The sequence below is a fragment of the Columba livia genome, chromosome 11 (genome assembly GCF_036013475.1).
Source record: "Columba livia isolate bColLiv1 breed racing homer chromosome 11, bColLiv1.pat.W.v2, whole genome shotgun sequence".
Lineage (NCBI taxonomy): Eukaryota > Metazoa > Chordata > Aves > Columbiformes > Columbidae > Columba > Columba livia.
In genome coordinates, this window is record NC_088612.1 from 176,715 (window position 1) to 192,781 (window position 16,067).

General features: G+C 42.6%; 2 protein-coding genes across 6 annotated transcripts in view; one reads left to right on the forward strand and one right to left on the reverse strand.

The window, feature by feature from the left end:
* Positions 1-637: 637 nt before the first annotated feature.
* Positions 638-2,664, reverse strand: PIERCE2 (piercer of microtubule wall 2). 2 transcript variants are annotated; one of them, XM_065076383.1, is made up of 3 exons: positions 2,556-2,664; positions 2,075-2,149; positions 638-1,208 (listed from the first exon to the last, which is right to left on the reverse strand). In XM_065076383.1, exon 3 carries the CDS (start codon positions 1,197-1,199, stop codon positions 846-848), a length of 354 nt encoding a protein of 117 aa, XP_064932455.1. In that variant the 5' UTR covers positions 1,200-1,208; positions 2,075-2,149; positions 2,556-2,664; the 3' UTR covers positions 638-845. The 2 variants fall into 2 exon arrangements, with proteins under 2 accessions (XP_064932455.1, XP_064932454.1); XM_065076382.1 differs by having other exon boundaries at positions 638-1,211.
* A 39-nt stretch (positions 2,665-2,703) lies between these two features.
* Positions 2,704-16,067, forward strand: part of CCPG1 (cell cycle progression 1) — a 49,293-nt gene continuing 35,929 nt past the window's right edge. For 2 of the 4 annotated variants that reach the window (XR_010475307.1, XM_065076373.1), the window contains exons 1-6: positions 6,801-6,925; positions 7,209-7,280; positions 10,710-10,824; positions 11,797-11,876; positions 12,065-12,272; positions 15,017-15,112. Coding sequence is in view for 3 of the 4 variants with exons in the window: in XM_065076373.1 (XP_064932445.1) it covers positions 7,221-7,280; positions 10,710-10,824; positions 11,797-11,876; positions 12,065-12,272; positions 15,017-15,112 (559 nt within the window). In the remaining variant the exon portion in view is untranslated. Of the gene's footprint in view, positions 2,861-6,800; positions 6,926-7,208; positions 7,281-10,709; positions 10,825-11,796; positions 11,877-12,064; positions 12,273-15,016; positions 15,113-16,067 lie in introns of those variants that run through there. The other 2 variants (XM_065076375.1, XM_065076374.1) reach the window with 2 other exon arrangements.

A 16,067-nucleotide genomic window follows, 5' to 3' on the forward strand; every position in this document is an offset into this window, starting at 1 on the left:
TGAGGCAAGTCAGAAATACCTGGGGTAGCTGCTGTTCCTTCTTTGCTGCAGATGCCCACTGCCTTGCAAGGGAAGGGGTGAAACTTCTTCACAGCAGCTCAGGAGCTTCAGTGCCGCAGTGGAGTGTAATGGCAAGAAGGAGAGACACTGGCAATGGGAAAAAGAAAATGCAAAGCAGTAGATGCTGGTTCTAAGTTCCTGATTTTATGTTTTGGTGGCAGAGTCTATTAGAACAATCTGTATGCAACTATATGGGCTTTTGTGTTGTAGTGACGGATTATAGCCACTTGAGGCTATTTTGGATGTAGGCAGGCATCTTTTTCTACTGCTATGAAATAGAGTGTCCTCTTTATAGGTTAGGGAAGCAGATGTGCTTGGTGGCATGAACAACATCTGCCTGTTTTATCTGATTATATTGGGAACAAACGGATGTTAAACTTCTGAGCTTAATAGCTGAGCTGATGGTGCGTACACCGCATCAAAGTCACGTGAGTTATGTTGGTATTAGTGTCATGTGATGTAGGAATGTGCAGACTGATTTCAAGCTTTAAAACCAGACACTTAACTTATACTTAACTCTTTCTATAAAATCAGAGTTACACAATTATGATACCAGTTTCAAAAGTTTTATTTTCTTGGGTTTAGGTCTGACTGAGAGAAATGTACCATCCAGTGGGCTACATCCTTTCTGATACATCTTATTTGACCCAGCAAAACCAAAATAAATCAGAAATTGGCAGTTATTCCCGGAATTACCCAAATAACAGTCAGACTTTTTTTTTTTTTTTTTTTTATTAAACTGAGTGTTTAGTCTAAATCTATGACATAAAGATGCAGATGCATTTTTAGAGAGTATGCTGTAAATTGGGGTAGTCATATACCCTATTTCTGTCAATGGCTGTGTTTAAATAACTATTTTGAGATGACCCACAAGTGAGTAGGTGTTTTGAAAAGGTATGATCCACTGGATGATAAGTACAGGGTACCATCTGTGAGATAGGTGGCATAGCACCATATTCACTTGAAGTTGTTTTAAACAGTAAAACCTGAGGCTTTGCCAAAGAAACACTGGTCCCAAATATTTTGGGGTCCAGCATACAGGAAAACACTGGATTGCCAGGATTTGTGCAGAGAGGCCAATGAGGAGATTGGTTTTGCTCAGTGTTCAGACTTGGTGGCAGCTTCTCAGCAGAAGTCATCTTCTTTCCCTACTAAGGAGACAGATTTTAATTAAGTTTTTTAAACTAACATGGCAAATAATTTCACATTTGTTAAATGTCTGTGGTCAGAGCAAATGTTGCTCAAGATGTGTATTGAAATACATGCATAGTGGAGAGTGAGTAACTAAACACTTTGACTTTTGACCTTGCTTAGTAAACAACGCACAGTGATAAAAGGACTCATGTTGGCTAGGAAGTGTGGTAAAAATTTGAATTTGCACCAATTTCTGCATTAGTGATAATCTTGAGCATAGAATATATCTTAATACGTTTGACAAAAATAATTAGTATAGGTAATAAAAATATGAATGAGAGTAAGAATATAGTGAGGCTCTGTGGGTGGTTCGGTTTTGGTTTTGACTTTCCTAATATATAGAAATACGTACACTAAAATAGAGCCCTAAACAAACCTCCTGATATCGTACTTCCTTGCTCACATTCACATGCATGCATTTTTTTTTCCTTCCATTGGGAGTGAATGAACATAGGACAGTTACTGCTTAGCGCGTTCATGGCAAGTGCTCCAATGCTGCTTTGGTGAGCATGTGGTAAAACTGCCCAGAATAAGGTACGTCCCTTTGTTTTGCTGAACAAGCTGTTCAAAACCTCTTGTTCTTCAGAGGTGCAATGAAATATTTTTTTGTTGTTTCTCCATCATGTAAGAGATGAAGAAAACATCTAAGTCGCCAGCCTAGATAAAGCTCAAGTAAGAAATTCTGACTTCCTTTATTAATGAGGCCTGTTGTTGTCTTGTGATAGTTTTGCCCCGCTAGAGCACTGCTGGGGCCCAGGCCTCTGGGTGCAGGAGGTACCTGTGGATGAGGGGGGGTTTCGGTGAGGGGCAGCGGCTTTACCTGCAGCTGCAGGCGGCGCTGGGAGAGGACAGCTCCTGGAGCAGCAGGGCTGCAGGTGGCCGAGTCCAAACTGAGCTGTTGGGAAACATTCAAAATTAGTTAATTCGCAGTCAGAGTTTTTCCACCTGCCTCAGCCTAGAAGGATCAAATATTTCTAGTCCATAGACTGTACTTCTTTTATTTTGGTTGGGGGTTGGGGTGTTCTTTGGAGCACTTTTGGTTTGGTTTTGGGGTTTTTTTGTTTGCTTGTTTCTTTCCCTTAGTACAAGCGTTATTTGCATGTAACGGAGCGCGTCCATTCAGACCCGGCTGCCCCGTTGCTTGCTTATCCTGTGATTACATCTGTAAGAAGCTCCCTGCGCTGTCGGGGCCGCTGAGCTGCCTCCCCCAGGGCCGAGCACCGCCCCCGGGCCCGCAGGCCCTCCCTGTCTCCTCCCCTCCCTCCGCGGTCCCGCCGTGTCCCGGTCCGACACGGCCGTACCGCCTCCGCGGTGCGGGGCTCCGCGCCCGCCAGGCCCGCGCTCAGAGCGTGCCGTTGCCAAGGCAGCGGGAAGCGCCGGGGGCCCGGCGGGGGCGGGGCGGCCGCCCGCCGCGGTGCACTCTGGGCGCTGTAGTCGGCCGGGCGCGCCGGCCGGCGGGCCGTGCAGGGCGCGGACTACGCTCGCCAGGATGCTGCGGGGCGCGTCCGCCGTGCGCAGGCGCGGCCCGGGCAGGCCGGTGTTGTTTTTGACGGCGTCACGGGCGGCCGCCGCTGGCGGCCTCTCGTCCGAGCGGGGCCGCGCTCAGGTAGGCGGCGAGACCGGCCCGCGGGGGGCTGCCGCCCTCAGGCCTGGCCTCGGTGCGCGGCCTCGCGGGCAGCGCGGCGGCCGGGCGTGCGCAGGGTCCGCCCGCAGCGGCGCGAACCCGGGGGCGCTGGAGCCGGGGCAGCCCTGTTGGCCGCAGGGGGCGAGTAGCCGGGGCGCTGCGGGGAGGGCGCGGTCTCGGTGGCGGCCGAGCGGGCCCCGCGGGCGGCGTTCCCGCCGTGCCGGCCCGGCCGCGGGCGTTTGCCAGCTTCCTTCTCTTTCATCATCTCCCTCCCAGGCTGATGCAAGGTGTGCTGTGCCCGCAGCTGTTACTGTTGCCGTTACTGTTGTGGCCCGGGGCCGCTTTCTGCGGCAGGTGTGATGTGACACCTGCTGAGCACGGAGTGCCCGGCTTGGGAGTGGGTTGGCTTTTAGAAGCCACACTTGGCTTGTGAAAATCAGAGTAAGGAGACGGTCTTTATGGGTTGCTAAATATATTCATAACGAAGAATGTTACTTTGGGGAAGAAATTATACCACTTAGTAGAAATAATAAGCTTGCATGAAAACCCTGAAGTACAATACCACTGTAATGCGGTTTTGTTTCTGCTGTGTGGCAAAGAAGCTGCAGTGGAAGAGAACTGTGAGTTTTTACTTGGAATGACAGCACAGTAAACTCTAAAGAACACCGATTCCCATGGGTGCTTTCTTCATCTTTGTCAATGCTTCTTGAGGTTTTTGTAGGCTAGGAAATCCTCTTCTAAGATGGAAGAATGCATGCGTTTGTTTAGATTGGAATAGTTACTCTTTCTGAGACTCGTATTTATTCAGCTTCATGGTGGATAAATAGGATGTGGTATCTCCTATTTATTTTTATATAGATATGTGGGATAACTTGGTATTATGTTATCAACAGTATAGTCAGCTGAAAACTGTTACACCTTGTGCTTCTGGTTTGCATTTCAGTAAGGTTAGGAAAGTAGTTCACATTTCTAATTCCTTGATCCCTTTCTCCCCCCCAAAAAAATACAGACTGATTGAATTCTGAGTATGATGGATATTTATTTTGTCTAGATGGAAATGTGAAAGGAGATGTCACTGAGAGTGTAGGACATTTGTGGGCCTAGAATCAGCGTTGCAGTTTAAACTGGAATACAGAAGAAACTGAACTGTACATTTGTCCTAGGAAATAGTGGCAATGAAGGTATTTAGTGAGAAGCCAAACAAGTGAAGCTGTGTGTGCGGGATGTGTTTTTCTTTTTTTCAATCTTCCCTTCTGGCTTGGCCTGACATACAGAAGATGTGGAGTACTCTGCTGTATCCTCCAGTTATCCCTGCTGTTGTTGAACTAGAACTCATCAGCATCATCTTAATTCGTTAGGAAGCTGCAGGCTTCATGTCTTTTTGATTCCTGCCCAAAGCAACTTGACTGTGTCAGCTGTATCCAGCACGTCTCCTCAGCCTTCATGTGTCTTTTGTCATTTGATGGCAGCGAATATAAGCTGGGGGAGATTTTGTGAATAGGTCAGTTTAGCCACTGGGCTCAGATTAGTCTTCTGTGTTTCGCTTTACTGTAGGGACTTGATGGGCCTGCAGGTTTAGTTACGACAGTGTGTGTTTAGCTGATGACTGAAGTGTGGAAATGCTGTCCCTAGGTATTTTTTTCTTAAAGCTTTTTTCTTTTAGAGCTAACTAATTATAACATACTTTACTTTTGATAACCGTTTCACACATGTATGTATGCTGAATGTGCTTGTAAGAATATAGTAATCCTAGAGATGCCCTTCAGTCTGATGCCTATCTATCTATCTATCTATCTATCTGTCTATCATCTTTGATAGATTTAACACTTCTGCCTGTGAACGTTAATGATTTTGTAATTATTCTTTTCTATTCCGTTCTTTTTCTTGATATTAGAAGCTTTTCTGTTTTGAAGATTGGTCACCTGTATTCAGTTAAATATGCAGTATGATATTCAGGTTGAATACAAGATAAGTAACTTCCAAATCAAGGCCATTTATCAAGGTCAGCAAGTCACAGAAAATAAAGATTGTTTGTCTGCTTGTTCCTCTGTTTGTTTTACTAATTTTTTTTTATTATGCTGGTACCTACATAGTTAGGTCCTGAAGCTTTCATTTGGGAAGACAGATGTTTAGTGCTCTCTGGAGCCTGAGGCCACGGCAGTGTATCCCGTAGGACTGGTTTTATGCGGTGCTCAGTCTGTGATCTGGACAGAGAGGGGACAGCACGGCACTCCTGTGGAGTTAGCCGGGGCTCCTGCTGAAATGCTGAGCTAGCCAGAGGAAGACAGGCGCCACGGTGTCCAGCACAGTCTCTGCTGTTAAAACTTGCCCTTTCAAAATTTGTAAATGCACTTGTATCAACAGATTTCTTTTATTTTTCCCTGTTAAAGGGTTTGCATTATGTGACTTCATTGTTTTACATCTAGCACTGAGATGCACTAAAACTGGAATTGCCATGTCATGAAGCCACAGCCTGAATTTCTTCCACACTGGAGATCAGACTTGCTAGTAAGGATGGGGCTGCCCGTACTATATTTGCCCATAACTATATTTTTTTTATTGTGATGCAAAACGCTTGGGTTTTAATTACTATGAATTTTGGTACTCTTGTGATTGCACCATTGACTGAACTGTAGAATAATTAAATGGGAATGTTTTTATACTGAATAGAATTCTCGAAAGACAATTTCAGGTGACCAGTACAGTTTTTGCAACATATCCAGTGGTGTTTCTGATAGGTGGCAAGTTCTGGTGCTGGTAGTTGCCTTCCCCTGGAAGGAATGCTGCTGCTGCTGAACGCCTGGTCCCGTTAAAACCATTTGATGGCAGCAAGCAGATGTTATTGTCTCATGAGAACTCGGGAATGCAGTGTTGACCACTTGGGCATTGGTTGTGATGATTGGAGAAGTATGATTTTTAAAAAAAGCACAATTTGAAATAAAAGTAAGATGAATACAGTATGATTAAAGAAACCCAAACAAGCGTGACAAAAGAAAACCAGAATCATCAGCAACAAAACAAAACCAACCCAACCCAAACACACACTGCCCTGACGTTCCCTAGCTGAGATCCCAGGAAAAACACCAATGAAGGAAGAAAAAGATCTAAAGGAAAGTTACAACCATATTCAAAGTAGGGCTTTATACTAAGTAGAAATCCTATTGCTCTGTAAGTTTGAAACCTAAGTCGATTGTTAGTGACTAGTTTTGCTTAATAAACTGTAGTTGTGATTTTACAGCGGAACCCCAACTGTATTAGTTGAAGTTGATGAGGAAAAAGTGTTACATTAGCAAAACATGATAACTACCATGATGCAGAGATGGAAGACATATGTTTGATGTGTTTTTTAAGAAAGCTGAATGGAATTGGAAGTTTGATTGTTGTTGTTTTTTGTTCCAATTACTAGCCACAGTGGCATATTTAGGTGTTCTAATTCAATGTTTCTGTATATTTTGTATGTTAACGAACTGGGCGTAAAGACAGGATTAACAATAGAGAGTAAATAAATTTAAACGAATAGGTGCTTTTCTCTGTGTTCTCACCAGAAGTAGTTAGTTGCGGGAAATAAAGCAGATGTCTGAAGTTATCAGAATTCTCTGCTTTTCTATAAAAAGATGAATGAATGGACAGCTTTATTGAACCATTATTTCTTTTGCTGTTTTAATACATTGGATGGATAATGTAACACACAATTGGTTGGAAATTGTTCTGCTTTGGGGAAGGTTGTTTGTTGGTGTTGGTTGGTTGTTTTTTTTTTTTTTTTTGCTTTGTTTTGTGTCCGCCCTCCCCCCCCCAGATAAACGTACAGTAAATTTTATTTAACAGTTTTAGATATTTATTTTTAAGTCTTTTCATTAGTTAAGAACTTTAAAAAATAATCTGAGTGTGTGGCAATAATGAATGCTCTGTGTTCCTGGTACAGGAGAGGTGACGAACAGGCAGCTGCAGCCAGACGGCTCTTCTGAAAGCAGCTGTCAGTGCGCTGGCACCGCTGTAACGAGTCAAATCTGTACTTCTGGTTTTTCATCCTGTTCCTGTACCCTCCAGGTACTCTCTCAGTTTTCTTCAGAATCAGCATTTTTCATAGTACTTGAAAGGAATGAAAGCAACATGAAACATTATTGTTTGCCCATAGTTGAAGACAGTTAGTTCCAACAGATCCTAGTTCGTGTCTTCTCTAAAAAAAAAAGGCGTTTTTATTGAATAAACTGTAGTTCCTGTGCATGTAACAATTCAGAAATTTCTTTACCTACTGCAGCATGACTTAACTGATGATGCTACAGAGAAATTTTAAATCTGGCGTGTTAAAAGAACCTGCTTTTACTTGCAGCGTGCTTTGAAAATGTCTGAGAGTTCCAGTGACAGTGATTCATCTTGTGGCTGGACTGTCATCAATCACGAGGTACGCAGTCTCCAATTAACAAAATTCTTCTGTTTAAGACTAACCATATGCCGTAAAACATTATTTCAGCTTTGTAATTTTGTTTTGTATTGGTCTTGTGTATCAACAGGGAATAGAGAAGAGAGACTTATAAGTAAGAAAACATAAAACTGCTCTTTAAAAATGTGTATCCTTGACTATAGCTGATACAGATTTTGTTGTTTAAAATAATTTTTTTTCCAAAGGTTTTACGTTGGAGAATTGTTAGAATTTTAGTGAGGTGTTTTCCTGTCTTCCATCTTTCCCGAAAACGCTGACATTCTGTGTAGCTTGTCCATTGCTAATTTATTTCTCCTTTTCCTTCCATACCTCCTTCCACTATCCTTCCCTGACAGCCCTCCCGCCGTCTCTGCAAGAAAATTTTGTGAGTTTGGGAATCATGGCTCAAAATACTTGTTTCTTAAAACCTGTTCAACTGATGTGTGGTGGTCCATCAGATTTGTGTTGCCTCAGTTGTGTTTCTGTCCATCTTCCAATCTCTGCTATAGCTTCCCTTATTTGTCATACCTTGGAATGAAATGTTAGAATTCCCTCATTCTTTGTTCAAGTCTTGGGGTAAAACTCTTTGTAAAGTCATTATTACGTTTGTGTGCACTGGTTTAATTTGCGTGTTTGTTTCCCATCTTCTGATGTTTGACTAGTTGTATAAAGTGACTGTGGCTTTATTAAAACAAAAGTGATTTGTGATTCCTAGTAGAATAAAGCTTGAGACAAAAAGTCTGTTGGGATGAAATGTGTTGTTGCCTAGGCGTTGTCTACAGGGTAGGCATTTGAATCTGATGTTAGTTTCTAAGTTTGCATTGTATAGATTAGATCAATACAATCAATGAAGTCTGGAGACCAATAATTCTTATGCTAAGGTCAACGCTTATATTTGATCAAGTGATGTGCTGTCTTGACTCCACTGACTGTATTTATTGTAAAGGTGCCTTCAACAATTTGCTCGAGTGTAGACACTTGAAGTTAGGAAAGATTAATGCTGTGTCTGATTTTCCCCTGGGGTAAACGGGGCAGGCCTGAAGTTGCTCAGAAACTCTGCAGGGCCCTACCTGTTAGTGTGGGTCTCCAATGTACTTTTCTTCTTTAGCCCTCAGGATTTTTGTATCACTTCAGATCTTGGTTGGTGTGTGAGTGTGGTATGGTTTGGTTTGTGTTTTTTAAGCATTTAGCACTGTCTGGTAAAGGGAGTAGGTTGTTGAGCCAGAATCCTCAGAGCAAATGGGTTAACTGTTTTCCTGGAATGACACTCAGATATTGGCTGTCTGCATCTTCTTGTTTCCTGCCCCAAAACATTTTCAAGGAACAGGAAAACAGGGAATAGTCACTGCAGATTATAAAGCAAATCTAGGTAATTTGGAAAGCAAGCCGTTGCACGTTGCAGGCGTTTGGTTGTACTTAAGTTTTGGAAACTCAGTTCCGTTTCAAAAGCAAGAGATATGGTTTGTGGCTTATAAATGTTGGGTCATCGTTTCATTTTTGTTGTTAGCAAGGTGATATTTAAGAGATCGTTGGAGCTTTTGTCCTTGTTTTGTGTCGGGTGGCAGGTCAGGAATCCTGTCACCAAAAGAGGAGCAGGAGACCCGCTGGGTCGGGCGCCTGGGGCGGAGCGGGGCCGCGCAGGGCGGCTCTGGGCCGCGCAGGGCATCTCTGGGCCGCGCAGGGCATCTCTGGGCCGCGCAGGGCATCTCTGGGCCGCGCAGGGCATCTCTGGGCCGCGCAGGGCGGCTCTGGGCCGCGCAGGGCATCTCTGGGCCGCGCAGGGCGGCTCTGGGCCGCGCAGGGCATCTCTGGGCCGCGCAGGGCATCTCTGGGCCGCGCAGGGCGGCTCTGGGCCGCGCACGCACCGCACCGCACCGCGCGTCTGCGGAAGGGCCGCGCGCCTTGCCCTCAGCCTGGCGTCGTGCTGTTTTAGCTGAAACTGTAGTCTGCTTTAAGCTACGTTCCTGATGTTTGCTTTGTTGTGGCAAACTAAATTTTGGTTATTCGTTCTTCTTCACAACTTAAGAAACAAAAGTAATGGTTCTGTTACACCAGAGAGCAATTTTGTGTATTTTGTATATACAAAATACGTAGATATTGTGTATATTGTGTATATACAAATAGTTTTGTATTTTCTTTCATGAGATTTCACTCAGATTTTAGTAAGTTACTTATAAGTGAATGGTGAATTTCTGTGAAACATTTGTGGTTCAAATTGTGATGCTTTTGTAGTCAAAATTAAGAAATACAAAGTATTTGCCAAATTGCCAAAGCAGTTAATTTTCAAAGCCTTTTAAAAAGCAACATAGCTTTGTAATGTGATTGCAGAATGTATCTTATGCAACTCTTTGTGAGGTATCTGATTTTCCTGGAGTAGTCTCTTCCTAAAAACAAAAACATACATGTTTGCCTGAGTCCTGAAACGAGCACCTAGGGAAACTGATCTGGAAGTATTACTACTACTGTAATTTCACACCTGCTGTTACAAAAATAACTCTCTCTGTTTACAAAAACAGCACAAGTTATTTACGGATCAGCATGACTTAGTATTTTTCAATTATGTTTTGCATGTTTATAGTTTTCTAATAACCTTACTTGTGTTCCATCAGTTCTTTTAAACAAAAATTACTGTGTGAAGATTAAATATTTAGAGCTGTTACCCATGGTGCTTGCCTGCAGCGCCCTGCGGCCTCTGAGCGCTGTTTGTCTTCAGGTCTGGTCCAGTCTGAGGTTGGTGCGGACTGGCAGCTGACCAAGAACTGAGGCTCCTTTCTGGATTAAACACAGAAATCCAATTTGGAGATTGGATAAATGTTTGTTTTCCTGGTGTCAGAGATGTACTATTAAAACAGCCGTTCACGTTTGCTGACAGGAATTGAGATGGAGTAGAATGATATGTATTTTTCCTGGTTCTGGTACTTGTTGGATTTCATGGTGGTGCTGCCCACGGTCCATTTCTTTGGGGGGAGGCAGTGGTGTGTTTACATAAAATGTATGGACATATGTGCAAGAATTAGATCCCATACTCAAAACTCATTTGAAAATCTCTTTTGTTTCTTTAGATTCTGTTTAATAAATAGGTCTAATAAAGCTAATAGAAAATAATTATTTAAAATGCTTAGCATAGTTGTTAGTTAAGGCCTAAATTGTCTTTTTTTTTTTCCCGGAATTTTCCTCCTCTGCCTTTTTTTGATCATGGTCATAAGTGGTACACACTATCAGCTGTTTCCCTCTTCTCAATTACTTGGTATTTCTCTTGCTTATTTTTGCTTAAATTCTTCTTCAGTTTTAAGGGTTTTTATTCTTCTCTTCTGTTTTTATTATTAATGTCCCGTTTCCTCTGTAACCCTTCTACTTTACTGATGGAAACCCCAATAACTGTAATGTTCATTTAAAACTCTTTAACTCCAGGGTTCTGACATAGAGACGGTGACTTCAGAAAATGGAAGCACAAACGACAACCATGAGTTTGTTTCAGAAGAATATGTTTCTTTGCCAGAAGAGGAGCAACCAATTGATTTGCAAGGTTAGATGTTAAAAGAGGAGCAGTTCCATAAAATAGGTGCCTGTAGCGTTTCCACAAAATTAGTATTTTTAATAGAGTTTGCACACTTTGTAGGCCTCTGTCAAAGTTCTTCCTTCATCAGTGTCATGGAAAATATTCAGTCACCAATTTTATGAAAGTATTTTTTTCTTGAAATAGAGACAATTAGTAGAATATCTTTCATTTTGTCAATACTTCAGATGTGTTATAGAATAGTATGTACTGATGTTGCTGGAAAATAGTTTCTAGAAGTGACCTTGATAAACTCTATTTTAAACATTATTTAATAATGACATGGACCAAATAAGAGTAATTTGGAAGGAGCCATCAATGCTCTTACACTTGTAAGGTAACATTGTGGCACTGTGTTAGCATTTCTTGAGTTGGAAATGTAAGTCTGGTGGGTGTTAATATAATGAAAATCCACTTATTTTAATTACTAAATTTAAGACTGAATTTGTTAATATTGGTATGAGAACACAGACTTGACAGGTTCAGCGTTTAGTTGACTAAATTTGAGCTTGGCCGTGTTTCCAAATTCGTAACTTCTCCTTGTAGAAAGAGGAGTAGATGCTCAAACTCCAGTAACTAGCTGGAAAGTATTTTAATTATCCCAGCATACAGGAGTACTGTGGTATCAGCTTACAGTGTAGTGTTGGTTTTTATCTAACTGTGGTTTTTATTTATAGGTTGCTTGCATTATGGTCAGTTTGAGCATTTGAATTGAAGTATCCCCCATGACTGTATTACATAATGACAGTTTGGATTCTGATGTTTGTTAGAGGGATATTGAAAATTAGATTGAGTATTTTTAGGAAAATTTCCCTAATTTGAGTAGATAATAAAAAGCTGTCACAATTATGCTTATATTAATATTAGGTGGGAGTGGGCATAATTTGTTGAGTTACTGGTTTTAGTGCCAATGTTTGTTTTTTGCTCTTTTTATTTATATAGCTCAGTGCAACACTGATGGAGAGATACCAGTGGTAGATAATACTCTTTCTGCTTTTGAGGAAACTCAGACAGTTCCAGAGGTAAATTACCTTATGTTATTCAGGTGCTTCTGTAAGCCCCATCTGACAATGCCAAGCAATGTTTTGAAGGCATCAAAATGAAGATACTGGTTTTTCCTTTTCTTTAAAGCATTAAGAATTCTTACTCTTTAAAAAATTACTTGATGTTACATGTACCTGAATAAATTTTACATTGTCCATTTCCCTAGGAAAAGAATGAAAACATCCCTGATGATGGATTCTGCATTGGAACTATTAGCGATGATTCTGACATAGTTACGCTTGAAGCTCCAAAACAAGAAGAAACTCCAAGTCAGGAGGAAGCTCCAGCTGATGGTGAAGAAGCTCCAAGTTCAGACGATTTTAACATGGGTTCCTCCTCTAGCAGTCAATACGCATTTTCCCATCTAGAAACTGGTAAGAGCAATAATTTACTAAGCAACTGTATGCAAAGATGTCACTGGGAAAAAAAAAATCTTGGCTTAGGGAACCTTTCTTTGTGTGGAGAGGAGAAAAAATATTGGTCTTGTTGAGTATGTGTCCAAATATTTGCAGTCTCTAGGACAACTCTAGTTGCCCTAACTCCAAAACCTTGTCCAAATGTACTTCTGTAATCTTTTTATTTGAAAGCATTCTCTTCTGTTAAGTGTTCACTATTTTTAAATAGAAAGTAAATTTCTAGAGTATTTTGGAGAATTAAAGTGACTTTTAGTTCATAGAATAATTGTAGGTTTTCTCTTGGCTTTTTTTTCACTTTTATAGAGTTGGCATAAATAACTGGCAACTGAGAGAGAATTGATTTTTGGGGTCATGAGGACTAATAGCAGAATGACTACAGTAACTTTTTGCTTGCCTTCGTAGCTACGTAGAATATCACAGAATCACGCAGAATCCCAGAGTGTCAGGGGTTGAAGGGCCCTGGAAAGCTCATCCAGGTCAATCCCCCATGGAGCAGGAACACCCAGATGAGGTTACACAGGAAGGTGTCCAGGCGGGTTGGAATGTCTGCACAGAAGGAGACTCCACAACCCCCTGGGCAGCCTGGGCCAGGCTCTGCCACCCTCACCCCCAACAAGTTTGTTCTCATATTTAAATGGAACCTCTTGTGTTCCAGTTTGAACCCATTGCTCCTGGTCCTATCACTGGCTGTCACCCAGAAGAGCCTGGCTCCATCCTCCTGACACTCACCCTTTATATATCTGTAAAAAGGAATGAGTCCCCCCTCAGTCTCCTCTTGCCCAGCTCCAGAGCCCCAGCTCCCTCAGCCTTTCCTCACACGGGAGATGCTCCACTCCCTCCAGCATCTTGGTGGCTGCGCTGGACTCTCTCCAGCAGTTCCCTGTCCTGCTGGAACTGAGGGGCCACAGCTGGACACAAGATTCCAGGTGTGGTCTCCCCAGGGCAGAGCAGAGGGGCAGGAGAACCTCTCCGACCTACTGACCACCCCCTTCTAACCCACCCCAGGTACCATTGGCTTCCTGGCCACAAGGGCCCAGTGCTGGCTCATGGTCACCCTGCTGTCCCCAGAACCCCCAGGTCCCTTTCCCCTACACTGCTCTCTAGTAGGTCATTCCCAACTTACACTGAACCTGGGGTTGTTCCTGCCCAGATTCAAGACTCTACACTTGCCCTTGTTATATTTCATTAAATGTTTCCCTGCCCAGCTCTCCAGCCTGTCCAGGTCTCTGGATGGCAGCACAGCTTCCAGTGTCACCACTCCTCCCAGCTTGGTGTCATCAGCAAACTTGCTGACAGTCACTCTATTCCCTCGTCCAAATGGCTGATGAATATATTGAATAACACCGGCCCCAGCACTGCCCCCTGAGGCACTGCACTGGGTACAGGCCTCAGTTGGACTCTGCCCATTGACCACGACTCTCTGGCTTCTTCCCTTCAGGGGTTCCCAGTCCACCTCACTCCCCGCTCATCCAGACTGCACTCCCTCAGTTCAGCTGTGAGGGTGCTGTGGAGACTGTGTCAAATGCCTTACTCAAGTCAGAGTAGATCACGTCCCCCGCTCTGCCATCATCCATCCATCCATCCATCCACCTGTCTTGTGTCCTCATAAAAGGCTATGAGGTTGGTCAAGCATGACTTCCCCTTGGTGAAGCCATGCTGACTGCCCCTAATGACCCTCTTATCCCTGACATGCCTTGAGGTGGCACCAAGGAGAAGCCGTTCCATCAGTTTCCCAGGGATGGAGGTGAGGCTGACCGGTCTGTAATTACCCGGGTCCTCCTTCTTGCCCTTTTTGAAGACTGCAGTGACATTTGCTTTCCTCCAGTCCTCGGGCACCTCCCCCGTTTCCCAAGACTTGGCAAAGATGACGGAGAGCGGTCCAGCAGTGACTTCAGCCGGCTCCCTCAGCACCCGCGGGTGCATCCCATCTGGACCCATGGATTTATGGATGTCCAGACTATTTAATTGCTCCCTAACCCAGTCCTCATCAACCCAGGCAAACTCCTCCGTTGTCCTGTCTTCCTCTGGGGCCTCAGCAGTGCAGGATCCCCAGGACAGCCCCCGGCAGAGCAGACAGAGACAAAGAAGCATTCAGTAACTCTGCCTTCTCTGTATCTTCTGTCACCAGGGCACCCACCTCGTTCATCAGTGGGCCTACATTGCCGCTGGTGTCAGTTTTATCTGCCACGGATTGGAAAAAGCTGCATTTAAAATACTCTCATTACTTGTCAGAAATGCAACTCATAGTATTCAGGAGGAAAGATATAAATACTTGGCTAACTAAAAACAAACAAAAAACAATGAACCCAAACTAAAAGAAAAAATTTACTCTTGTATTACTCTTCTCTAGCTCTCTAGTCCTCCTTTTTCATTCTGTTTGGCTGCTTATTTGTAGTCTTTTCTGTTCTATTTATCCTCTATAACAGTTTTGTGTTACCGAGTTTTACCTTTCTGAGTAAGTTTATTACAAGGGCAAGATTTTTCTTAAACTACTGTTTTATCTTTGTTTATCATTAAATGTTCATGTTTCTGTATAGTATCCATTGGAATGAGAAAATTACACTTATGACCAGTGATGATTCATAAAAAAGCTGTTGTCTTCTGGATGACTTAATTTTTAATTTAAAATTGAGTTGACTTTCTTTTAGGACCGAGTTCTAAAAATGTATTTCTTTTTCCTCCCATGGTTTTGTGCACAAAAGTCAGTTGGCTGGAGAAGTTGAGGAAGATTCCTGATTGTGTGAGGGGATGGGGAGATGAGGTGAAACAGCATGTGTCTCGCAGTCTTCCTTTCCAAGGTGGTGTGACTAAATTTGATCAGCTTGTGTAAAGCTGATTGCTTACGGTTTGCATGGAGTGTTGTTAAAATTATCAGTAGCAATTTGACTTAGTCTTACAGTAGTGATATTCCATACAGATGCTGAGAGCCCATCCTCACTGAAGAATTCAGCTAAACTGTCAGTGGTTTATTTGCTTTTTTGAAAAATGTTAAGCTTACATGTAAATTTGGAATGGGCATCAGTAACCTTTGTAATACATTTTAATATGTATGCTTGACCATTTAAATGAATAGTTCTTGTTGGATTCCAAATTTATGTGTGACTGGCAAAAATAATTTCTTCCTTCTAACTTAAGCTGATTTCAACGTGGTCTTTATTGCTGTGTATGTGATTGACCAAGTAGTACAGAAAATGTCTGGAGTACTTTTGCATTTATTTTAAATGCCAAAGTTTTAGCAGCCAAAATTTTCATGCCACTTTTTGGCAATGGAAATCTTTGCCATGTACTTCTTGTTGAGTTCTCTGTTGGGTTGGAAAAGGATGAGCTTCAGATTTTCCTCATGTAGATACTAAAACGCTCTACAAGGATTTTCTGCCGCTTTTACTTGCAAACTAATTCCTGTTTAGGCTGTCTTCACCACACAAACAGAAATGTTTTAGTATTGCCTGGTGAATTAACTGAACTAGCGGAAGTGCTCAAATGCTGAAATAAATTGCGTCTAAGCTTGAGATGTGTTTGTGCAGAAATGTCAAAGAAAATGAAATTCTTAACTGATGTTGTTACTTCACCTGGGTTCCATTGTAGACCCGACATTTCAAAATCACAGCAGAAGCTAGAATTTCAGGCTGGTATTGTGGTCACACTTTGTTTCATTTATACTCCTTTTCATCCTCTGAACGTTAGAGTACAGCTTTGTACCGAGTTTGCAGAGCAGCTGTAAGGCAATGTCATTCTTGCCTCGAAGTGTAATGC